Source organism: Pseudopipra pipra, chromosome 6 (genome assembly GCF_036250125.1).
Source record: "Pseudopipra pipra isolate bDixPip1 chromosome 6, bDixPip1.hap1, whole genome shotgun sequence".
NCBI lineage: Eukaryota > Metazoa > Chordata > Aves > Passeriformes > Pipridae > Pseudopipra > Pseudopipra pipra.
The window spans coordinates 44,239,210-44,263,245 of NC_087554.1; the positions used below are offsets into that span (position 1 = coordinate 44,239,210).

At 38.6% G+C, this 24,036-nt stretch overlaps 1 protein-coding gene and 1 long non-coding RNA gene across 3 annotated transcripts; both read right to left on the reverse strand.

Moving 5' to 3' along the window:
- Positions 1–713: 713 nt before the first annotated feature.
- Positions 714–18,248, reverse strand: DIO2 (iodothyronine deiodinase 2). 2 transcript variants are annotated; one of them, XM_064658894.1, is made up of 2 exons: positions 17,239–18,177; positions 714–6,001 (listed from the first exon to the last, which is right to left on the reverse strand). In XM_064658894.1, exons 1-2 carry the CDS (start codon positions 17,458–17,460, stop codon positions 5,345–5,347), a joined length of 879 nt encoding a protein of 292 aa, XP_064514964.1. In that variant the 5' UTR covers positions 17,461–18,177; the 3' UTR covers positions 714–5,344. The 2 variants fall into 2 exon arrangements, with proteins under 2 accessions (XP_064514964.1, XP_064514965.1); XM_064658895.1 differs by having other exon boundaries at positions 5,429–6,001; positions 17,239–18,248.
- On the reverse strand, positions 10,963–11,961 carry LOC135416118 (uncharacterized). The gene is made up of 2 exons (XR_010431442.1): positions 11,846–11,961; positions 10,963–11,190 (listed from the first exon to the last, which is right to left on the reverse strand). It is a non-coding gene; the product is annotated as an uncharacterized LOC135416118 (long non-coding RNA).
- Positions 18,249–24,036: the final 5,788 nt, after the last annotated feature.

Consider the following 24,036-nt stretch of genomic DNA (forward strand, 5'->3'; position numbering starts at 1 on the left):
GATAATCTAGAGAGAGTTGTTTATTTGATTGTTTCAGGGGCTGTAAAAGTATATTGTAATGAACATTTCTGTTGGGGACACTTGGATGTAACCTTTTCCATGGCCTTCCCTTTGGTGATTTGTTATGTTCTTTCTTACCTATATTCACAATCAGTTTTCAGATGCAAGGTCCTATAATGTTTTTTATAACAAAAGATGACAAAGAGGAGGAAATTTCTAAAATACAACTAAATCACAAATTGAATTTGTTTAGGAAGTTGCTGCTCATTTTCCATTTGATTTTTTTTTTCTTGTAACAGCTATTCAGCTGTGGGTTTAATTTTATTTTTGATCTTTTGCCTGTACATTGAAATGGAAGTGGCATTTATAGCTGATGCCTTCAGAACAAATTTGTCTAAATTTCATATGCTACACACATCTTGGCATGTTTTCTTCAAGCAGATGTTTTTTGAACAGTGCAATTCTGAGCAGACTCAGCCACAGTCCTTGAAGCTCTCAGTTTCTCTCCCCTTCACCTTTCTTAAAAGTTGAGGAGTAGTCAGATATTAAATTAGTTCCACCATTTATAAAGGAGTTTGCTTGTATTACTGAAGATCTAGTCAAGGTGGCATAGGCTTTTGTATTAAATACAGTTTTACGTTTCCTTGGCCTAATGTCTAGATTCCACTTTGTGTTAGCAGCCAGTATTAGAATAAGAAGTCACAGAAAAGGTATATTTTCCTTTATCATTTATTATAATACAAGAAAAACAAATCTAGAAAGCATATTTCACAGAGCACCATATTGTAACAAAATTTTGCTGGCTCTCCTGCAAAGTGTATTTTTGACATTTAAGCAATGACACACACATAGTCAGTACACACAGGACCTACAACGTGGTGATCTTATTAACAGACCCAAAGAGACCCCTCTTTCAAATACAGAAACATCAAGGTGCACAGAGGAATGCCAGTGTGAGGGCATCTGAACGCTAACTGAGTTAATCACCCTTTTATTAGCGATCTTCATAAGCACACAAGCCTCCATTGTCTCACCCCGATTTCTCTTCTCTGAAGACTCCGAATGGGGCCCAAAGGTCACTGAATACGGTTTTGTCACAGACATGGTGTCGAGTTGAACAAAACTGGCCAATATTCCCTACCTGATACCTCTTATTGCTTTGGTAATAGTACTGAATGAAAGTCTTAAAAACTCTTAACCCTATACTCCACATCACAGAAAAGCCACTTTCACACACGCAGAAACATAGCTTCCCACACATGCATGAATGCATAGCACTGATACTTTGTGGGTTTCACCACCAAGCTTTGTGGGTTTCACCACCAAGATCACCTTCCTAAAAATCACTGCATTTTGTTTTTCAAAGTGTTCAGATAGTTGTTCAGCAATATATTTCACAATACATTTTCTTTTTTTTAATAGACAGGGCATGTTTTCCTGCTGCCTTAAAATTATATCATTGTCTACACAAGGAAAAGCAAAATGCTATCATTGTCATCTGTACAAAATGTTTTACATTCCTTTTGTACAGTGCTAAATACAGATGCTAAGCACAGAGAGCAATGTAAAATGATAACCCAGAATAGCTTTTTACCTTGCTCAAAATGAAAAAGTACTGGAAGTTTCCCATACTAATGTTGAGACACAGTATTGGGGTCTCTATTATATACAGTAGCCTTCCAGAATACTTTCAGGCACCTATTTTGTGAGCTTTTGCTCAATATGCATGTCACGCTGAAGCACCTCAAGTAATATGGTATAGTGCCCTGAAATACTGAGAATAAGAGACAGAAGTAAATTCACTCTCACAGCAGACTAGACCAGCTGTGATGAACAAGGCTAGCAAAGCAGTAAAATTTCTGCCTGGACTCAAAACAATCCACTGTTACAAAAATTTGGGGTATCTGATATATGGTCACTTTTATCATCAACTGAGGACAATGCATGACGTTTAATTTAAAACCTTTTCTATAAAATGTTTTAATTTTGTCAAAAAAAAAAAGAGGCTATATTTCTATCAGCCATTTAGAAAATACTTTTTTCTTTCCTCTAAGCCTGTTTCTCTTTGAAGAAAGCCCTGCTTTCTGACTAGAAATTTTCTGGGGAAATTCAAGGATTTGCAAAATCTGTCTGGATAATCAGAGGTTGGATTATCTTTAAGTTTTAGACAGGACAGTCATCCATATTGCTAAGAAAAAAATGAAATTGTGCATTTTTTGTTGTGGAAAATCAATGCAGATTTCTCATGTATGGGAGCCACTTTTATAATTTCTGTATACTATGTGATGAACAGGCATCTATGAATTACAAGACACAATAATAGAAATTCAAAAGGAGGGAATGGACTTGACAAATAATTGTAACTTTAGATATGCAAATGAGTATTAACAAACTGAATTACTAACTCAGGCTTTTTCCTCTGATGTAAAGGCATGTTTCAACACTTGTGCTAAACTATTGTCCAGCATTTCCCAGATAAACAGTTCAGACTTAAACTGTATAATGAGAAAAAGAAGAGAAAAAGAAAAGACTAGTTTAAGTTTCACAAAGGCTATGGAGCTGCTATGGATTAAAAAAGTTTCAGATGACTGAAGAATAGGATATAAGGAAAAGATATGCTGGGTATATCAATACATATTTTCACTTGGATTAATGTCTACATGTTTACTCACTTGAGTAAAAGGAGAGTGTAGCAAAAATAGAAGAGATTCAGAGACAAGCAAAGAATATGGACCTGAATAAGAATATGAGTTATTGTTTGTCTTAAGGAACAAAGGAAAGGTACATAAATTTCTATATATATTTTACAATGACTGACATACAGAAGAAAAATTGGGATCACTTCTGTTTATAGTGGTTTAGCATATAATAGCAAAAGATGAGAATGACATGAAAAGCAGCCAATTTACATCTGAAAAAAATCTGTTTTCGTTTGGTTTTCTTTGTTCTTAAATGTGATTTTTTTGACTGTAGTAACCCCACCTCACAAAGTATTTAGACCTCAAAACTCAGGATCAGCCGCTCATAGGGATGATGAGACATCAATAATCCCTTTAGATGAGGCAAAAATAATAAGGGCTGAAGTTAATGAAAATTCTGTAAGAAACTATTGCACCTTCCCCTGAAGCATCTGATACAGTCAGAGGTAGGATGCTGGATTAAATAAACCATGAAGTTTGGCTGTTACTGTTTCTATGATATTAGGTTTAAAAATTTCAGTTATATATCCCAGTTAGTCATGAAGATCTATAACAATCTTCCACACTGAGCAATGAGTTACAGTAATAATAATGAAGGGAGAACAGAATAATTATTATTAGGGGTTTTAGACACCACTTATATGTGCATGCATGTATATATACTTACATAAAAATGTATTATATACATACAGATGCATGTATACACACACACAGAGACGCATGCCTTCTAAGAAGTGGAGCTCACCAGGAGATCTGAAGACCATTCTTTACACCCTTCTCTGACACACATTACCAAACTGTGTGTGTGTGTGTGTATATGTTTAACAGTGTGTTGAGGAAAATGTGAGAATGGGAAGCATGAATCTGAGTATGGGAGAAATCACCCATGTTACTGTCATTATTTCAGATCTTGAAATAACACTGAAATAACTTGAAAACACATTTCCAAATTCCTTGTACATTGGCTAAGTTGACCAACAACCTAGCAAGAAGAAATACACAATATTAATGGGCATTGTGAAAATGGAAATAATTATGTATGTATTTTCTATTCTTTCCTGTGTTAATAGCAACACATCATATTCCTGACAATGGGCAGGACGAGAAATTGAAAGAACGAACTTGATATTTGCCACTTACTCTGTTTATCTGTTCCATGTTTCTGCCAAAGTTGAGAGAAAAATTGGATAGTCTATCTCCATATGGGTTTTCATTTTTCAGATCTAATGGGTTAGTTCATTGCAAATCTGCCTTTTCCTTAGGCTTGATCAAATAATTTTAGTTTTAGAAATACTTAATGTATACTCTAAGCTCACAGTATCTCTTTAAACATAAGATTAATTCCTCAGACCCATTTGTATGAAAATTCTAACACCTTTTACACCCATTCACATTAATTCACACTATTTGTCCTCCCTGTTTCTCTTCTGGGAAGGTTTTTGAGAACAGGAGTGAAACCGACCATCAGCTCACCTGGTAGCAAAACAGCAGCTAATCAATTCTAAAGCTACAAACAACTTAACCTGCAGATAAACTAACATATAAACATATTCAGATAAACTAGCTATAAAGTAGTTTCATGTATCTAAGATAGCAAAAATCAGCATGACTACATTTAACAGGGTAAATGACAGGATAGGTTTCCATTTCAATGAGGTAAAGTTGTGCATAAATTCCCCCATCCCCAAAATAAACCTGCAAGGTCATTATCTCAAATAAAAATAAAGGAGAGAAATAAGTTATTTTTTTAAAAGCTAAAAATGAAATTACCTTTAAGCCTATTGCTAGACAGAAAGAGATGGAGATGGGGTAAGGAAACAGAAATGAGAACCAGATTGATAAATGTGTGTTGTCAGCTCTGAGAACCACAGGTTTGGTTGGCATCAGCTCAGTTTTGTCTCATGATGCATGCTCTAGATGGTTCTCAATGTTTTGTTATAAATAGTCCAAGTATTTTAGTTTTCAAATGGTAATGAGCTTATTTGATCACCTTTGTCTTTTTGGTCCAACTACACAGATTTTAACATATTTCTCAGCAGGCACAGGCCTGCCTACTGGATACAAACATATAGGTAGCATTACATAGTTAATATGCTGTGCAGAGATGTGCACAGAGAGTACAAATACCAGCAGACAATGGTTCATCTTGATCTGAGCAGCCAGTCTGCCTGAGCGACGCATTGCATGGTGGTTCCTGTAGTCCCTAAACAATAACTTCTCTACCAAGAAAAGACAATCGCTACACTCCACTGCATTTCTATGCAGGTAGTTGCAAACTTCCTGCTCCTCCCAGGTTCTTTGCATTGGCCACAGGGGACTAAAGAAGCATTTCTGAAGAAATTCACAGCACTGCCTTTCCAGGGACTGCCTTCCAAGCAGAAATGCTTCCTCTGGCTCACCCCAGAGCTGACACTTCGTGAGAGGGGTTCCTAGGAGACAGGTCTTATTACTCTTCCTGCTTGCCAGCAGCACCTTTTCACAGAAGCCTGTTCACCCCTTCTGTCCCATAGCAAGCGCAGGAGTGCGATTTTTTTTCAGAAAATGTTTCTGTGGAGCTAGACTTTTTTTAATTTTCATTTCCTCATTAACATTCACTTGAAATTGTTATCAAATGTGTTCTCCTGCAATCATCTGAAAGGTTTTATTCAAACCAGCATGTTCTCTTTTTTTTCCCTTTTGCATCTCCTTAAAGGGACATCTGTTAACATAGCTTCTGTACAGAATGGATTTCATCTTTTACTGAAGTTTTGTTCCAGCCAAAGCCGAACTTCCTGCAGGTTGTAGAAAAAGGGGCCTTTGCCTCCCAGGTAGGCGATTTTTTGTCTCTGCACAATGCATACTCGCTCAAATGAAACTCCATAGGCCACGTTGGCATTGTTGTCCATACAGTCAGCCACCACTTGGCACTGAGGTGGCAAGGAAAAGTGCTCTAGGAGCTGATGAGCAGCTGCACATCTCTCTTCCTGGTTCCTGTGTTTCTTAACTTCGAATGAAGAGGGAGAGATTCCAGGAGCAGCCCAGCCATCTGATGGGTGAGCTTCATCGATGTAGACCAACAGAAAGTCAGCCACACCAGAGAACTCCTCCACCAGTTTGCTGAAGGCCGACAGCTGGCTTGTGAACGGTGGTCAGGTAGCTGAGCCAAAGTTGACCACCAGTGGCCGCTCGGAATTGGCAAAGTCCAGAAGGTGGCATTTCGTTCCACACTTGCTACCAACATTCTTCCAGCTGCTACTGCTACCATCACTGCCCTTGGCTACGTGGATTACACTGGAGTTAGGGGCTTCTCCTCCCAGTTTGACCTGATGGCAAAACAAATTAAAACATAGCAAGTTAGTGTGACTTGCCTGTGCAGTATCCTCATGACTACTGTCTTCAAAAAGCACACCTAACTAGCTCCATGGACAGTAGCATGGGGATATAGCAAATCATCAAAAGCAGCAGTTTAAAAAAGTTCATCTAGCCCACCTCCACTCACAGTTTAGGGAAATGTAGCATTCCTGACAGGTGTACTACTTCATTAATGTTAGAAAATTTGATCAGAGAAATGTTAAAAATGTTAGAAAATTTAATCAAATTGTCTTGTCCTGTCCACTACACACATAGCCCAGTCCACCCTTATGTATTTGGAGACTCGCATTTGCTTTCAGACAGACTACCTCAAATTTCTTCTAACTTTCCTCTGTGAGACAAATTTTCTAGATAGGATTTTTTTTCAATGAGTCATTTTTTTTCAATGAGACATTTTCAATGAGTCGTCTCCACTTGGTTCACATCTTCCTTGAAATGCAGTGTTCAAAACTTCAACAGTGTATTTACCAATTCTCAGAATAATCAGGCAATTGCTTAATGTAATGAAGTAGCTCACAGACTACACCTGTTTATACATTCTAGATGTTTGCTTTTTATGAGACATCACGGCTGTTTTGCAAAAAGAGTAGACTGTCGATTGGGGATTAACTAGTGAAATGCCTAGCTAAAAGCTAGTGAAATGCCAAGGTCCCTTTTCTGCCTTTCTAGTTGTTCCCCATCATGGATTTGAGTACTTCATCAGTCTGAATTTTATCCTTTGCACTCAGCCCCACTGAACTCCATTCTACATTTTAAGCCATTTTTCCAATTCTCAATCATTCTGCGTTATATTCCTGATCTTCACAACACATGCAGTACCTCTCAATTTTCAGATGTTTGAAGATTTCATACTTATATATTCTCTTCCATCCTGCAGTCCAACAATGAAAATACTCAGAGTACTAAATAAGAGATCTCTGGGATCTCTGCAGATGCTCATTCATTGTACATTCTGTCTTGACAGTGGACCATCCAAGACTGCACTGTCTAAAATTTCTTCTAATCAATTTGTAGTAATTTCATCAGTGACTGAGTGACATATTTCCTTCTACTGCAATGATTCTTTACAAGATGATTGGGGGAAAAAAATCCAGCACAAAAAGGGGAAAGTTTATATGATGGTTGAAGTAGGATGAGATGAAAATAAACTGTTTTATTAGCTCCAGCTCCAGATGTAACTCGGACACAACAGGCAATTATGGAAAAATTTTACCTGACCATTTCTACTTGCATATCTATAGAAAAAAACCCCAGAATATAAGCATCTCACAGAAGGGAGTGCCAGAATAAGGTGGAGCCTGCAGAGGGCTCCAAGATCCTTAGCTGATAACTACTGTAGAACCACAACATATTATTACATAATACTATTAGTTTTTAATGAGCTCTGCCACAGCAATTCCTATGTATCTGCCTTTAACATCAAGCTCTAGTACAACAATGCAATTATCCTTTGTATTTCCCTGACTCTTTCTCTCTCTGTACACTGACTATTTGATTGCATTCAGAAATCTTGCTTTGAAGGAAACCTACAGGGGCAAATTCAGAAGTCTTTTACATTTTATGTATTTCTTTCTGAAACTACAACAATTAAAGTCTGTAGAAGTTAGTGCTAAATGAGAACTGTGTAAAAACTGAATAAATAACTGATTTCTGGTGCACTTCTATTTTACATTACATTATAGGATATCCTAGTGAGTCAGATACAGTAAGAAACTCAGATAGCTGAATACTGAACTTACGCAGTTGCTGCTGCACAGATCCAAAGGCAAGTACATTGTTAATACTGGATCCTCCATTTCTCCCTGAGAAACCTGACTACCTTGAACAAATCTACAGTTATTCACGACTCTGAACTATTTCATCAGAAGAGCACCAGAAGCAAGAGTCTAATCAAAGCAAAGTTTGTAAGACACAACCCTTAAAGCTGCCAGACTTCACAGCTATATGAGAAGGCCTCAGGGCATGTTGTCACATGATATAAGCTTTATTTTGACTATTTTCTGTGGGGCAAATTGAAACACAACCATGCTGACATTCTCACTCGGAGATCAGCAAGAAAGAGAGTCACAGAAAGAAAGACTGCCTGAGACCCACAGATCTCACAGGTCAACAATGTGGTGATCCTGCCACTGGAAGCAGAGGATGTGCAGCTGCACCACAGGCAAGAGAAGCAAGTGATGGCCCAGGAAAGCACAGCCAGTTGTGCCCCTGTCTCTGAAAACCTGCATCTGCAGCATTGCTATCTGCTAGAGCCTGGCAACAGTTTAGAAAAAGCCTTGTGCTTCTCTGCCTTTGAAAGCAAGAGGCCTCAAACAGCTGACTTTAGGATCTGCTGTGTGAACATTGAACTCAGCTGCCCATTGAACTCAAAGAAGGAAAATATCTATATCCCAGTTTTTGAGAAGAAATGACCTGCCTGAGAAGAGGCAGGCTCAGAGACTCAGGCTCTTGCATTTAAGAAGTAGCATTAAGCATCTTACAGTGTTTAAGGCCACCTACACCTTAGCAGGTAGCAGGTACTCTTCTGTTCAGCTGTTGATCACTTCATTTCTCTCTGCCATTCTGTGAAGTAAGATAGGCAAATCAGGAGTGAGTAAGGTATAGGGCCACACTTGAAGAAAGAAATACACAGGTAAAGATCACATGGCATCCACATAACCATCCTGAGGAATGCATTCAATTAAGAAGCCATCTAAACAACTCAGCATTTTGTGATAAGTTGGCGACTGTAAAAAAAAGGCACATACCAAGAAACAACATATGCATATCTGCACAAACATTAGATCCCTCTTTACCTAGAAAACTTCACTGTTCCTGCACTACCACGTAAATGCTTTTTCAGAGCTAGCTTGCCTAAAATGTGTCTTTTGGGGAAAGCCTGACATGTAAGTATTTGTGCTGCACCCATTCTCTGGATGAATAATGGGCATCAGTATTTAGGACTATATGCTCATCCAGTCAAAGAAAAAAAGTAATGACATGTAATTTATCTCACAAATCACAATTAAGGAGCACACTTTGAATTTCTGATATTTGCTGCCACTCTTCAGAGGATAAGAAAAATAAAGGTAAAAAGAAGCACATAAAACTCAGCAATGAACAGTGCTGCTCAGGACAAAAGAAACATCTGAGCAGCTATTTTCACTTACTCTTCTGGTTTTATTTTAACAAAACCATTGTGACTGAAAATATCTAGCCAACACTCTTGAACTGGGAAACCACAGTTTGCTTCTTGGTCATCTTTAAGCAGAAAGAGAAGCTATATATTTTAAGTTCCTCATTATCAGCTCCTCACTCAGGTCTACCAAACGCTTGATTTCCTAGGCAAGTTTGCAAACCCTGAAGGAACAGACAAATAAAACAACTTCCATCAGACATCAACATGGGAATGCCCTTCAAGTCCTATTTAACATTGATACCAAAGGTGGCAACAAACCTCACTGTTCTTCAACAGTGCAAGTTTGCATTCTGTTTCTCATACTCCTTATTGACTAAAAAAATAGAGATTGAGGAAACAAAGTACAAAGAAGCCCTCATATATCTATACAACTATACATCACCTTATATCAGTTTCTCTTCATTTCCCACAGTCATGAAGTAAGTCTCATGGCCGCAGGTTACCTATCATTTTAATTTTTGTTTCTAGGAGTGCTTGTGATGGGTTTTTTCCTCTTAATGAGACATCCTTGCCAAGCAGGCATTCACAAGGCATTTTCTGCTCTTGTAGAGAAGTAATTAGGTCGGTGCCTTGTTCCATGCCAGTGTCAGGCACTCCAAAAAGCAGCCCTGCCCAGTCGTTAATGCTTAAACATAAGCAGCAGCGGCAACTCCACTAATTGGTCTTGATGAAGCACTGACGTTCCCAAGAGACTGTTTATTTCACCAGGCTCTGAACAGATTGACACAGGATGACAATATCGTCCTTGCTGATCATCTGCATTGTAAGCCTTGGCCATCTTCTTTGTTGTTATTTATTGAAAGAAAAAATAGCTCTTGGAAAAGAAAATCAATGCAATGAGAAAACAAACAAAAACCCCCATGTATTCAGCCAAACCGCTTTTGAAATCTTACACAAAAGCAGGCAAAATATAAATTCTGAGAAACAAACTAGCAGAATTCCCCTCACACGCAATCCATAATCACGTACTTTTGTGCATGAACATTTGGCCATTCGATGCCAGCCTTGTGAATGAGGTAGAAACCAGGCAGCACGCAGGCATCCCCTCCCACACAGCCTGCATGGGACACGCAACGTAGGCCAACCAAATCTGAGAGCCAGCCCAGCCATCAGCAAGAGCAATCACCAACACGAAAGCAGTGATTCACATCATTTGTGAGAACTTTGTGTTTGCTGGACAGCTTGTTCTGAGTCTGCATTCAGACTGAAAAGGGAACAAGCTTGCTGATGCTTTAGCACGCAGTCTGCAAAATGAAGGAGATGTAGGAGCAGGAGAGAAAGCCCTATTCATAAACTACAGGCTAGAAATAGCACATACTGCTAACTTTGTGGTACATTCTCCATAAGGACTGGGTAAAGCCCCATGGACAAAACATCATCTCCTCATATACCTTTTCTTTTTTCTTATTTTACTTTTATCAGCTTCAGCATAACCTTCCTTGGATCCTGTGCACTGGAATACAGCTTTCATTCCCTGCATTAGGGATTTTCAAACAATTTGGCAGACTCATCAGGCCGTGTCAATTTGCCCCTAAAGAAAATAGGTGCTGCCAGACAATTACCAGTTTGTGATATTAGTCATTTAAGTATGGACATACCATGTTTGTGACTAGAGCGCAGCTATTGGTAATGAACTAAATCCCTGGAGCCTTTTGCACTTTTTCAAATTCTCTCCTTTGATTTAATCTCATTTAGCTAGATATATTTTCATCCAAATCAAAATCAGACTCTGGCTGGAGAATTTATACAATTTAGTCTTTATTTACATGACCCAGAGTTGTGCAGTTGATAAAAATCACAAGAGACCCTTGTCTGGAGTAATGTAGGGGTGTGGAATCTCTTCATTTTTCTTGGGGAGATGGCAGCTTGCTTTAGGAGACTCAGCTACTTGAGTTGGAGAGCAGAGACTGGAAATGACTTGAGCTCTCCCACAGTCTTTTATTTAGGATCAGGTGTGTGGACCTGAGGGAGGGAAGTAGGAGACAAATTAACAGGGTACAGTCCAGATAAAAATAACTAGCCAAATGTTGCTCTCTCCATTTAAAAGCTGCCAGTCCCACAAATGAGTATGTATAGCATAGGGAAAGCACAAAGGAGTCTTTTGCCTTGCACTCTTATGGATAATTTTAGTTCCTCTGATCGAGGAACCCAGAAAAAGATTTTTAAGGGCTTTATGTTTCTTTCAAGATGGGAGCATGGCCCACTAATGGCCACTGGGCCACTGGCTGCCCTGGTGAGCTCTACTTACAGATGACAGAGGCCTTTGCTTCAGCACCTGGAGGGCATTTGAGTCTAATTTGGATGATTTTTTTTTTTTTTTAAACTCAGCTTTAGGACCACGTGAATACACAGTAGTGGTTTTGTCAGAGAGGTAGAGCCAGGGCACAAGAAACATGTACAATCCTTTTCCTAAACGGTGACTGTTAGCTAATTTTTTGTGTCTGTCACAGCCAAAGGGATTTTTCACAAAGCTTTGACAACAAAGCAAGCATTCTTTCTGTCAGTTTTTCACGCATAAGGGTGAAAATAGAGGACTGCAAAGTGGTGATGTGGAAGAAATGAAGTTAGACCCACAAAATGAAACAAGTATGATGAGACCTCATATTCCTTTTCCTACCTTTTGTCTGTCTTGAGTGGTTGAACTCTAAAGTTCCATGAGACCAACTGTCTGCTCCTTTTGTTAGGGCAATGCCTAGTACAATGGGTCCTTGGTCTAAGTTGGTCCTCAGACACTACTATAACAAACATGATTATTAATATATAATATATTTGTATTATTTGTATTAATAAGGACAATGCTTTAATAATAATGACAAAAGCCCAAATTCAGTTGAATTTTTGTTCCAAATCCTGCAGGAGAAGTTTTAATTGTGATTTGGTTTTGTTTTTCTCACTTCTTTCAAGATTGTTTTCATTTGCAAATGTCAGAGAAAGCAATTCTGCTAAAGCTGAACTTTGTAAAGCCAATAAAATATTTTTAATACCACACAATGTCTAGTTCTAAACCTTGAAATTATACAATAGGCTTTCTTTCACAAAATCTCTTTATCACTGTCAGATGCAGAGAGAGACACTTCCTTACCTTGCCAGACAAAACAAATACAAACAATAAGTATGGAAGTTATGTCTTTGTTCCAACCTTTAAAAGATTTCCCCAAAAAGCAAAGAGTAACTAAATAGCCAAAGACTAGGTAGAGGATCATGCTTTTATATTACTTTCACAGATACTTTTGTGATGATGCTGTGCAGGATATGCTTAACATGTTAGTTTTTGGACAGTTTTGTTTGGCATAAGGATTTATTTTGGAAGATGTACTTATCAGGCAGGCAAAAGTAGCGAAAGGTAATTTAACTGTTCCTCCCTGAAATCTCAGGAAAATCCCACTGGGTGTTTACTGAACCAGTTGAGTTGCTGCTACATCCAAAGCTGGGCCTATGCTGTTAATCTGGGATCCTGCGCCAGCCATTCTCCTGTGTTGGAGTTGTCATGCCAGAGCTTGCTGCTGCCCCACTCTAAAGGCAGTAAAAAGCTGTACAAGTACACACACACACACCTATCACCATCCATCACCTGAGATACCAGCATCCCTCTAAGGCCTCTGACGCACATTTACACACAAATGTGTATGTGCACACATGCATGTTGCCCCCATAGATACACTACAGCATTCCTAAGGACTTGGCTGCTTCAGGGAGATGCCATTAAGGTCTTCTCCCTATCTATCCTGCACTGAGGTGGAGAGGAGGAATAATCTCCTCAAGAATAACATTAGAGCTCTCTACTGGAGACCAGGAATGGTAACTCTGCCTTGCTGAAACACAGAGCTCATATCTGGCACTGGAAATGATCCCAGCATGAGGCCTCAACACTGGGCACTGCTAATGGGCACAACCTTTTTGAACCCATTTTAAAAGCATTATAAGATAATGATTTCTCACCACTGAAATCTTAGAAAGCAGATTCATCCCAGTACTAAATAAAGCATTAGAATTAAGAAAGCAAAAAAAGCTTTTAAGAGGAATTTTTTTTTCAAAACTTCTCTACCTTTTTTCCTGGATTTCTGCATATGTGTGATACATTCCATATACATACTATAGGCTAAAACAAATGCCTCAGTGGCATTTGTAGAAATGGTCTATGTAAATCATGCAGAAGTCACACTAACACCCTCCCCAAAAGTCTTACTTTTTCTCTCTCATCAGTAGGTGTGGCTGCATTCATATCTATACATATGTATACATACACACATATGTATGTGTATACATATACAGAGAAATGAGAGAGGATTGACTCTTGGAAGAGTAGATTATGTATGTTTATGTATGTGCATTTTTGCATTTATATACATACATGTATGTACATGTATAGAGACAAATACACACAAGTATATATATCTTTATACATGCAAACACGTATAAAAGTATAAATTCTTACAAACACACAACACATACATATATGAAAAAGAATATTTAAATAAAACTGTTGCACACTTTCAATTATATGAAGTTAACTTGACTGCTAGCTCTATTTATCCCTGTTATGACAGTTAATCAGGTCCTAAAGAATCCCTTGTAATGTAAGACACATTTGCCTCTTGGAAAATAATAGGAGGATGGTCTATAAATCACAAAGCTGGTGCAGTGTAGACAATATCAACAATGAGTGTGACAAACACTGAACTGAGAGCTAAGGAAGTAAAAAAAATATATTAATAATTGACAAAATTTACATTAAAAATCAAAATAAACAAAAGAGCAACTATTTTGATTCCAGTAGAACTCTAAAATCTGGAAAAAAAACAGTCATATAGAATGTTCCAATAAAATAAATACTGAATATAGTCTACATACAATACAACAAACTTTGCATTGATTCCCCACTGAGGATGTTAAAATCTTCAACTGTTGCTAGGTAATCTTACCTACAAAATGATTACCCTCAACAAAGTCATGTGCAATAATACTTAATAAGGAAAAAAAGCAGGAAAAAAAGTGGAATTTTGAGTAAGATATTAAAAAGTTTTTCTAGAAAAAGAGAAAATACATCAGAATAGCTGTTTTCAAATATACTCTAACCATTCCAAGGTCATATCTTGCAGATATTAGTCTTGAAAAAAAAAATTGATTCATTCTGGGACAGTCTGTGTGCTTTTAAGACAGAGGTCCTTTCTTGTAATAAATTTACTTTAATTTAGAGCATAATATCTACCCACAGTGTTGTTCTGGAATGGCTTCCAGTAATTTTTTTCTGTAAATAGAAATTTTATATCAGGTACTTTTGTGAAAAATGTTATGAAATGTACACAGGAAGAATTCTATGTAAGTGACACAAAACATAGTAAAACCAAGCATGGTTACTTCTTTGATCCAGTATTCTGCTAAATGGCAGTCTAGCTTTGGTTATCTTAGACATCTGCAATTCTATTATTCAAGCTGAAAAATGGTGATTATTTCATAAATACTTCTCAATGGAATGAGTTTAAGCACCTGCTTAAGTACTTGGCTAATTCCTGGCTTCAGCTTGTAAATTGGAGCAATAAGTACTAGTAGTTATTGTATTGACTGCATTTTGGCATTCTGTATAGTATCCAGATTCCATGATATTTTCATTTCTTACCCTCCCTAATTGTTTCAGATTAAGATATCACAACTGGGCAGTCCTAGTCAGGATTCGGAAAAGGGTAATTTAATAAAAAATATGCTTAGTGGGCCATTGTTTAATATATTTCACTACTTTTCATGCTTTTTAAACATGTCACAAAGCAGAGTATGTTTCAATCATTTTCAATTCTACCAGTACAAGCTTTCAGCTGAAACTTTTTCCTTTTTTCTTCCTTACAGAAGCAAAAGAAGTTTCTCCTCTATTGTGGAGGTGATGACTCTTCTTCCAATATTGCTCCTCAGTTTATTGTGTCCCCTTTATAATTTGACTTCTACATTAAGTACCTTTCTGTGACAATCAAGGTTTTCCAATGATCTTCCTTGCTTATGGCCCATAATTCTGTTAAGTAAAACAGAGTCTTTCCATGAATTAATTGTTGGCCAGTTCCTTATGTCTTAAGGATAGTTTCCATGAATGGACTTTTTCCCCTTTTTGGAACAAGGTGATAAAATTTGGTTATATTTATATGTATTTTTCTGCTGAGTTCATTGAGGCCCAGATTTCATTCTAGTGACCTTAAAGCCTGATTGGCCTGAACGACCTGGGTGATTTAATGGTGATAAGAAAGAGAATAAAGTTGCCAAAGTTCAAGGAGTGAGTTTCATTACCAACACCAAAAATAGCACAGAGTCATCATCCCTGTAGCATCTATGGTTGGCATCAACAGTACTGAAGGAAAGGCAAAGCATGACTTAGTTTGGAAACTACAGAAACGCAGGCAATATCTAGATTTTAAATCATTTTGTGTAATTTAAGCAAAATGAGATTGAAAATATCTCATGAATATGAGGTTCCTTACAGCTTCACAGCTTCTCCAGACCTCAGACTGCAAACAGGTTGCAAATGTGGGAATTGGAAATTTGACTGTCACAGAGCTGTGCTATGAACTTCCACTGGAGGCTTGACCAAGTCATGTGTTAACTGTCCTGTCTTGCCTTGTCTGTAAAATGGGAACGATTGCATTCACCAACCCATTTAAAAAGGCCATTCTAAATGTAGTTAATGTTAATATCTATGAAAGGAATAAAAAAAAAGACTAAACAGGCTAGGAGAATAGTGGGCTTCATTCAGCGTTATTTTATTTGGGTAGCCAGCTGGATGATTCTTAAGGTGGCAGTAAGAGGTTGACCCATTTGGCAAAAGATAGTGTTATTTATATTTGTCTTACACTGAAAATTAATGTCCCCATGTCTTGGGTTTCACACTAAGCAGACTGTATTCCATATCACAAAGCCAGAAAACACCAACACCACCAGTTCTTCACATCTTTAGATAAGAGAAAATACAAATGCCTCTGTAGAGGTGAAAAAAGGAACTGGGGGAGAAGATGATACAAAAAGAAATATTTCAAAAAAGAGAGCTGTCATCTGGATGACATCACATGGGGTATGTTAAATTAGATGGTCTAAATAAGACAACACATCAACAGACTAAGCACTGTATTGAAAGCCACAGAGGTCTGAATTCAGTTCTTCTAGTTACTAACTGGGTGGTCTGTGCAAGAAAATTCATGGGTTTGGGTCCACCTTTTCAATCTATAAAAGGGAACTGTAGCTACCTCATCAGACCTGGGCAGCACTACTGGGTAATGTTTGAAGAAATCTTAAGAGGAAAAGTACATGTTGCATAATTGTTACTGGCTTTATTATCTTAAATCACCAGGCAGCTGTCCGACAGCTAATCAAGTTCATTTTTAATCTCTTGACATGTCCCTCTGTCACTGTTTTCATGAAGGAAAAAAGGTCACTGTTTCACCCTGCGCCCAGTTTTACTATTACTTGGATGCTTCCTCCAACATAAAAGTTAACATATGAGTAATAGAAAATGCCAGTGTAATGACAATGGTTCATTTCTATGTTTTACTCTAAGCAAAACAGCTCTCTATGTTACATAGCTGACATCTGTCTCTGTGGAGCTCTATCTGAAGATGCAGTCTTTTTATAATATCTGAGGATCTTATACAGCAAACAAATAAACAACAGCTGTGAAAACATCTAGAGCATTTTACAATTACTCTTATATGAAGATCTTGAAATACTTGAAAAATATGAAGATTATTATTCGTGCCAGTGAGGAAACTGAGGCACACCTAACCGGAGTGACATGACCACAGCTGCACAGAGAGGTAGTGGCAGAGCAGAGTCAGCAGCTCCAGAATCTCGTGAATACTTAGCCTCGACTTATAAGTACGGATCCCTTCAGCTTATACCTCTCCCGTCAAACTTAACATCAGATAGGAAACAGTCTGCACCGTACAGAGTCATTCCCTTTCCTTTTTCGCTGACAAGCGGGATGCTCATCCCAGCTCACCCACTCCAAGCTGACAGTCCCCGTCCCCGTGTACTCACCTGCTTGTAGGCGTCCAGGAGGAAGCTGTTCCAGACGCAGCGCAGTCCCTCCGAGGTCAGCATCCTCCTCCACTCACCGCGCCCAGACTTAGAGCGGCTCAGAAACAGCACCATGTGTTTCAGGAGAATCACAGAGTCATACAGCGCAAGAAAGAGGCAATTGGAGAAAAAGACCGGCAAGATCTGAAGCGTGATCAGCAAATCCACACTTAGCAGACCCATCTTCCTTGCTGCTTCTTTTCAGCTGGATGCCTTTAGCTCTCTTTATTGCTCTGTACCCTCATTTAAGAGAGTAAAGTAAAAGGCATTTCAAAAGCCTCCCTATTCTTCTCTCAGCTGTTCTTTTTAAAATGAGCAGAGATAGTTAAATATGAGCAGGCTGGTTAAAACCATAACTGAAAGATACTCATTCAATTCTGAGCTGCTTATTTTTCAGAAATTAAGATGTGAAAAATTTTTCTCTTAACCAGGAGACCTGCTTTTGTTGAAGAGAGAGGCAGCTGTGTTTCCAGTTCCCTGCAGTTACAAAATTTAAGCTGAGACTGTTAATTGTTAACTTTCCTGCACTATCCCATTGTTTCTCAGCTATTTAAGCACTGAACAGACCTCTCATTTCTGTGTCAGTAAAGCTAGCTACCAGGTGCAACAATACTTTTTAAAAAAGGTTTATGTACACAAACTTTCTGTTCCTTCCTCCTTGCCTCCCTCCCTCTCTTTCCCTCTCTGCCTCCCCCGCCCACCCCACCCCCCCCACTCCGCGTTTCTGTATTCCTGCCTTCCTCCTCTCGCACTCTCTCTTGCTATCTGCCTATGGTGCAAAGTGCTCTCCCCTCTGGAGTCCTAGCTTGCTTCCCTGAAGCCTTTTATACATTCCCTAGCTAATTGCTGCAATAGAGAAATGAAACCCTAATCTTAGTAAAGATCTTGACGTCAATGTAAAAGAGGGCTTTACTTTGGCTAGGACTGCAGTGAATAGAAAAAAATGAAATTCTCAAAACTTTTTTTTTTTTCCCTTAAGAGAGAGGACAAAAAAGAGAGACAGAGAGCAAGGGTGGAACTTTGCTTTACTTTGAAAAGGAAAGAGAGAAAAAACCCAATATGCTTCTGAATGTTCTTACAAAATGCTTCCAAATTTGGGAAGAAGTATTTTCATATGACATGGAAAGTGACAGAGCAACACAGAATTCTTTGTCGATGTTTTTTTCTCATGGCTGAGTTTTTTTTTCTTTGTCCTTTTGTCTTTTCCAGGAAGGTGTGTGAGTTGATGCATCCCAAAAAAGGGCACACTTCTGTACATCTTCCTCCCACCTGCATGAAGTACAACATGTATAGTGTTGAAATATTTTTGTTGTTTTCTTGGTAACATAAGTGAACACCCTGCACTGACTTCATCTACCAATGTGTAAGAGAAGATGAGAAAGAGAGAAAAAAAGGTTTTGATGTATTTGGGGTTTTTAAGCTACAATTCCCTGCTTAAATAAAAGTATGCTTCAGCCTTCAGTGCTATTAATCAACTGAGCTTCAAGGATTTCAATATTCCCCTAAGATAACTATTTACATCCACTAGTCTAATAAGGATAACTAACTTTTGGTTAAAATCTTGTAAAGAGAAAACAGAAATTTCCTCTGGCAGAGCCATGTGTGTTTCAGCAACTGCAAGTATTCCCTGCAGCCCCATGCTGAAGGATTGTTTTGTTAATTTCCACTTCTCTTTGTTTCACCTTTTTAGTCCAATTTTTAGTCCTCTTTTCACATAATTTTTTTGGGGGGGATTCAGTAGACATGTTTTGTTTGGGTTTTTTTTAGCATGGTTTTAAATCCCTTAGGTAAATATTTTACCTATATCATGTTGCAGACATCCACAATTTTGGTTTTCAGTGGATGGCTTCCCTATGTGCTTACGTAGGCTCCATGCATCAGATACATTTCATTCCCAGAGATGCCAGCATGATATCTAACCTCTGTCAACTCACATCCTTCATGAGTAGTACAAGCTTACTTCAATAATATACCTTGGTCTTCATCAGTCGTCACTATCCTTTCACTGCTAGCAATTGCAGAGGGTAGACACCATCTATCTTCTCTGCTCTAGGGTCTGTCATTTTCAGATATTGTGATATCACTTGGCCTATCATACTAGGATGTCCGCCTCTAGAGAGGCCACCCCATGCTTTGGCTTGTTCTCACCAGAGAAAAGTTTGTTTAGGTAGCATAATTTCAGGCATTTTCAAAAGATATCACCCAGGCAGGATATCTTCCAGCAAATGTTTATTCATAGAGATAACTTTAAAATGTTGCACACATTAAACCAGCGACCTTCTGCATTACTAACATAAACAAAAACAAAGGAATTGAGTTTCTTTTTCAAACTATTTTTGAAGTCAAATGTTGGTAATGACAGTGCTCTGTTGCCATAGAAGGACTGCAACCTCACAGATCTGGCTTTATTACTAAAACTTGCAAAAACACGTTATAAGTAGGCATTTATATATCCCCACACATGGATGAGTCAGTGTGCTCATGTCATGTGAGCACAAGACAGGAACAAGGGTCCCCAGAGCTGCTAAACTAGCTTGCTCTCTAACCTCAGGCAAGCATATGTAATCACTTGATTACGAGCACTCTTAAGCCTAGGTTACTCTTCTGTAGATCCACCACTAAAAAATGTATGATTCTGTCTGGGAAGGTCCCTTTTCTTTATTTTGGGAAGGTCTGTTAAACGGCAGGCCTGGAGGTTGTTGATGAGAGTGCCAGATGAATCATCAGCCATTGTTTCTGAGAACAGTTTGCAAACAGCTCTGAGGACAGTCCAGCTCAGGCTCTTCCTGTTCCCTGGAGGTAAAGTCAGGCAAGAACTTACCCTGGGAACATAATGTATTCTGGGTTCCTGTGAAACAACTGCCCCTACCCACAGCATGCTTCATGGGTGAAGAGGTTGTTTGTAAGACAGCTGGAGACCAGACAGCTATGGAGCTTTGAAGTGCTGGAAGCTGGGCAGGAAGCCCATGGAGCACTGGTGTGAGATGGTAGTTCATATTTACCACGTCACCTTTCTTGCCTATAAGGCAGACTGTGTGTATTGAGTTAAACGGAACTACAACAGACTGTGTTTGGGAGCTTCAGTCAAGAGATGGGTGATAACTCCCTAATCCAACTATAAAGACATAAATATTTTTCTAAATAAATGTAAAAAGATAGGTTTTGCCATTGCTGTTTTCAGAAGCAGTCTGTCCCTGCAGAGCACAAGGCACTACTGGTCAACTTGACAGTAGAGTCCGGCAGCCCTCAACAGAGAAGGAAAGCTTAACCCTTCTTCTTGTTGATACTGTTTTTCTCCTTCTTGACTGAAACAATTGATCCCTGTGTTTACTTATCTCAGATATTAAAAATACAAGGGAAATCACTAATTGCATCTTTTGTGAAAGTTGGGTATCTAGAGCATAATCTCACATTTGAAGCCAACATCTGTTGCTATTTCCCTGCAGATGGTCATGAAGAAAGGAAGAAAGGCTAGATATTTCATGCCTTGAGACTTTTACTTTCTTGAAGGGAAACTTGATGAATTTGATACACGAGGAAGAACTAGGCATAGTCGAAGTTATACATGAAAGTACTGAGATAGGTTTCAGCTAAAGCTCATTTCAGTTACCTGCTCTGCCATAACTTCCTATATAATTTGGGCACAGCCCTACAATGTACCTCAGTTCTTCATCAGCAAAAGAAAATAAAAGTCTTCTCATAATCTAAGGAGCAGTCAGGTTCAGTAATGGGAAATTAAACATATCATCCATAATTTGTCAAGGTGGAATGAGCAAAGCCAACAACATTAAAGCATTCACTGTTAATAAACCTTGTATGTGGCTGAAGTCAACAGTATCGGTATAGATGTTCATATTCCGTAATGTTTATAAAATTCAGTGCCATCAAAACTGAATCCATGCATAGCTTCATGTTTCTTTCCAGTTCCAACCACAGTAGCATGAAGACCAGGACATGAGGAACTAGTAAGTTTGTTTACTGTAACTGTCTTGATAACTGCCCCTGGACATAGGAAATGTGAGGTGGAGTTACAACTGCTCAGGCCATCATTTTATAGTAGATCCATACCAGCTTTTTGCATGTCAGATAGTGTATTTTACAACCTGCACTTGGTTGTGTAGGTCTTTACTTACCTGTGGCTGAACTACCTGTGTAAGTTGCTGTGGCACTCCATCAAACTGTATCTAGGTACCTAAGTGCAAGACCCCAGAGTACAAAATAAGTAGATTGATTGATATTTTGTTTACTCAGCCTTATTTTCTCAGACTAAGCAAGACTATTTTGAATGCAGTTACTCTTTGCAGCACAGCTGCAAAAGGGTACCTCACAGTGACAGGAAAGCAAGGCTAATGCTCTGGTCCTACCCCCAGGAGGTTCATGGGAGAGATCATCCCGAGGGATTCAGCACAACCTGTGTGCCTGCCTTGCCGCTTCTCACTGCTTTCACTGCCAAAAACAAAGAATGAAGCTTTTTGTTTCAGAGCTAGTTAGTGTGTCCATGAGCTTATCCCTGGAGAATTGTGCAGCTGCAGAGTGATATGGCTAGAGATGGGGAGGAGAAAAGTTTTGCTTAGCTTTGCCTCCCTGGCCCTGGGCAAAAGTTTTTTATTACAGCCAAACAAGAATTTGTACCTCTCATAAAACTGCATTTTTTCTCTTTGCTGAAAGAGAAAAATCACCCCCTTCTCTCAGCAACAATTCCTTCACTTAAAATGCTGTGGATCATTGAATGACTGTCTATTTGCACTTTTTGATTGGGATCAGCAGCATGTGTTCTTAAAGAAATAATATGTTCAATTAAAAATAAAATTATTCAGGCAAGTTGCGGTGTTACCTGAACAGATTACCCATGGTATGTATTCACCAGGCCTTACCTTCCTCTGTCATTCTCGGCCACAGCACCACATCTGAATGGAGCAACTTTCATCCCACAGGTAACCAGCTCCACTCTGCCTACTTAAAGCTGCCTCTGTTCTCTACAGAATCTGCTTACCAGCCTTTCAAAGGTGAACACACTAAATCTATCCTTACTGCCTAATTTATTTGACTTTTGTATCAGCTTTGGTTTTGTTTTATTTGGATTGTTCTACCTTGCCATTATGCTGTGTAATTGAGAGCTGATTATTCTGAGAAACTGGCAGCTGTGAGAGGTGCTGATTTAATAGCCCAGAAGACCTGATTCCTTAAGTTTATCTGCAGTGGGGCTGAGCACAGGTAAGGAGAATGCAAATTGCCCACAGGAACAGCTCCTCATGGCAATTTGGAGTGAAGTTCCTGGAGCAGAAAAAGGTAGTCAGCCTCATTGCCCACTCAGTCCATAAGGCAGCACTACAATTAGAGGACATTTCATCCAGTAGATGCCAAATTGGGACAGTATTCATTTGAACTAAGGAAGAAAAAGGCCATATAATTGGGTCACTTCTGGATAGGGAAAGAACTAAATATCCTAAGATTTGGCAAGTTATACTTAGATATACCAGTTGTCTATAACTGAGGTTGTCTTGTAATCAAGCCACAGTGGTTCAGAAAGATCAACGTGCACAAGGAGAACTGGGACTGCTGATGTCTCTGCAAAACCTGTTCTGTTGGCTTCAAAGCTGTCAGTCTGGCACCTCCTAAGAGCCTGCATTCATTGTATGACAGCAAAATGAAAAAATTGACTCATGGGTGTGGTTGTATAATAGTGACAAATTTGAGACTAGAAAAAATCCCCACATCCCTTTGTTAATGATCCCCAAATTTCTATGCAAAACAAAAATAATCTCCCTGTTTCAATAAGCTACAGTAAACAAACCCGATGCTAAAACACACCTGGTTGAGTCAGACAATATTGGAACAAACCAAAACACCCTATCCACCCTAAAAGATAAGGCAGTTTGTTTTAAGAAAAACAGGATCTATAAATAAGGACAATCAGAAGACCTTGTCAGAATTAAAATTAGTCAGCCCAAATACTCTGAATATTGCACAAGAAAAGGAAAAAAGACTTTTATGTATTGAATATGAGAAGAGAACAACTTAATCTACCCATAAACTCTGTAAATTACCTCCCAAACTCCCAAGAGAAGCTAGGACCAGAATTTAAAGTCTTCCTCTCACATGACTAGAACTATATAGTCAGCTATATGCATAGCTGTCAATAAGTTATGATGTTAAGGTATTCCTACCCATCTAAAACACTAGACAGATTGGGGGCAGGGGGAAGGGGAGGTGCAAGGGGTGTAAAATTTTATTATTATCTCTGTAGTGGTTTCTAAGTAATTTGGCTCAAAGTTCTAGAAAAGCCCTCCAGTCCCAGCTTTTCCAGCTGAGAAAGGGCCATTTCCGTTTTCCCAGGAAATCACTGACCTTTTGCTTCATTGTATCCCTCTGGAGAGCTTCTTATACACTGTGTTACCACTGAATTAAATGAGTTGTGTGCCCTTGTCATTCTTGCTGCATATTTGTACATGAATTTCAGTTGCTGATGAAAGCTATACGTGACCCAAACTTTCAATCTCCCTCTGTTCATCCTCATATATTTTGAAGTTTCACCTCCTGTAGATAATTTTTGTGTAGGAGTGGAGGCAGAAATGCTGAAATGCCATAATAAAAGTTCTTATTACTGTATTTGTAGTTAAGCCAAAACCAGAAATTACTAAGAATCCTGTTTCCTTGAACTTGAGTCCTATTCTCTGACCATATCTTCCCAAACCAAGACAATGGCATAGTTCAGATCTTCCGTGGATTAAGAACTGAGTTTTCCAGTCTTTATCAAAA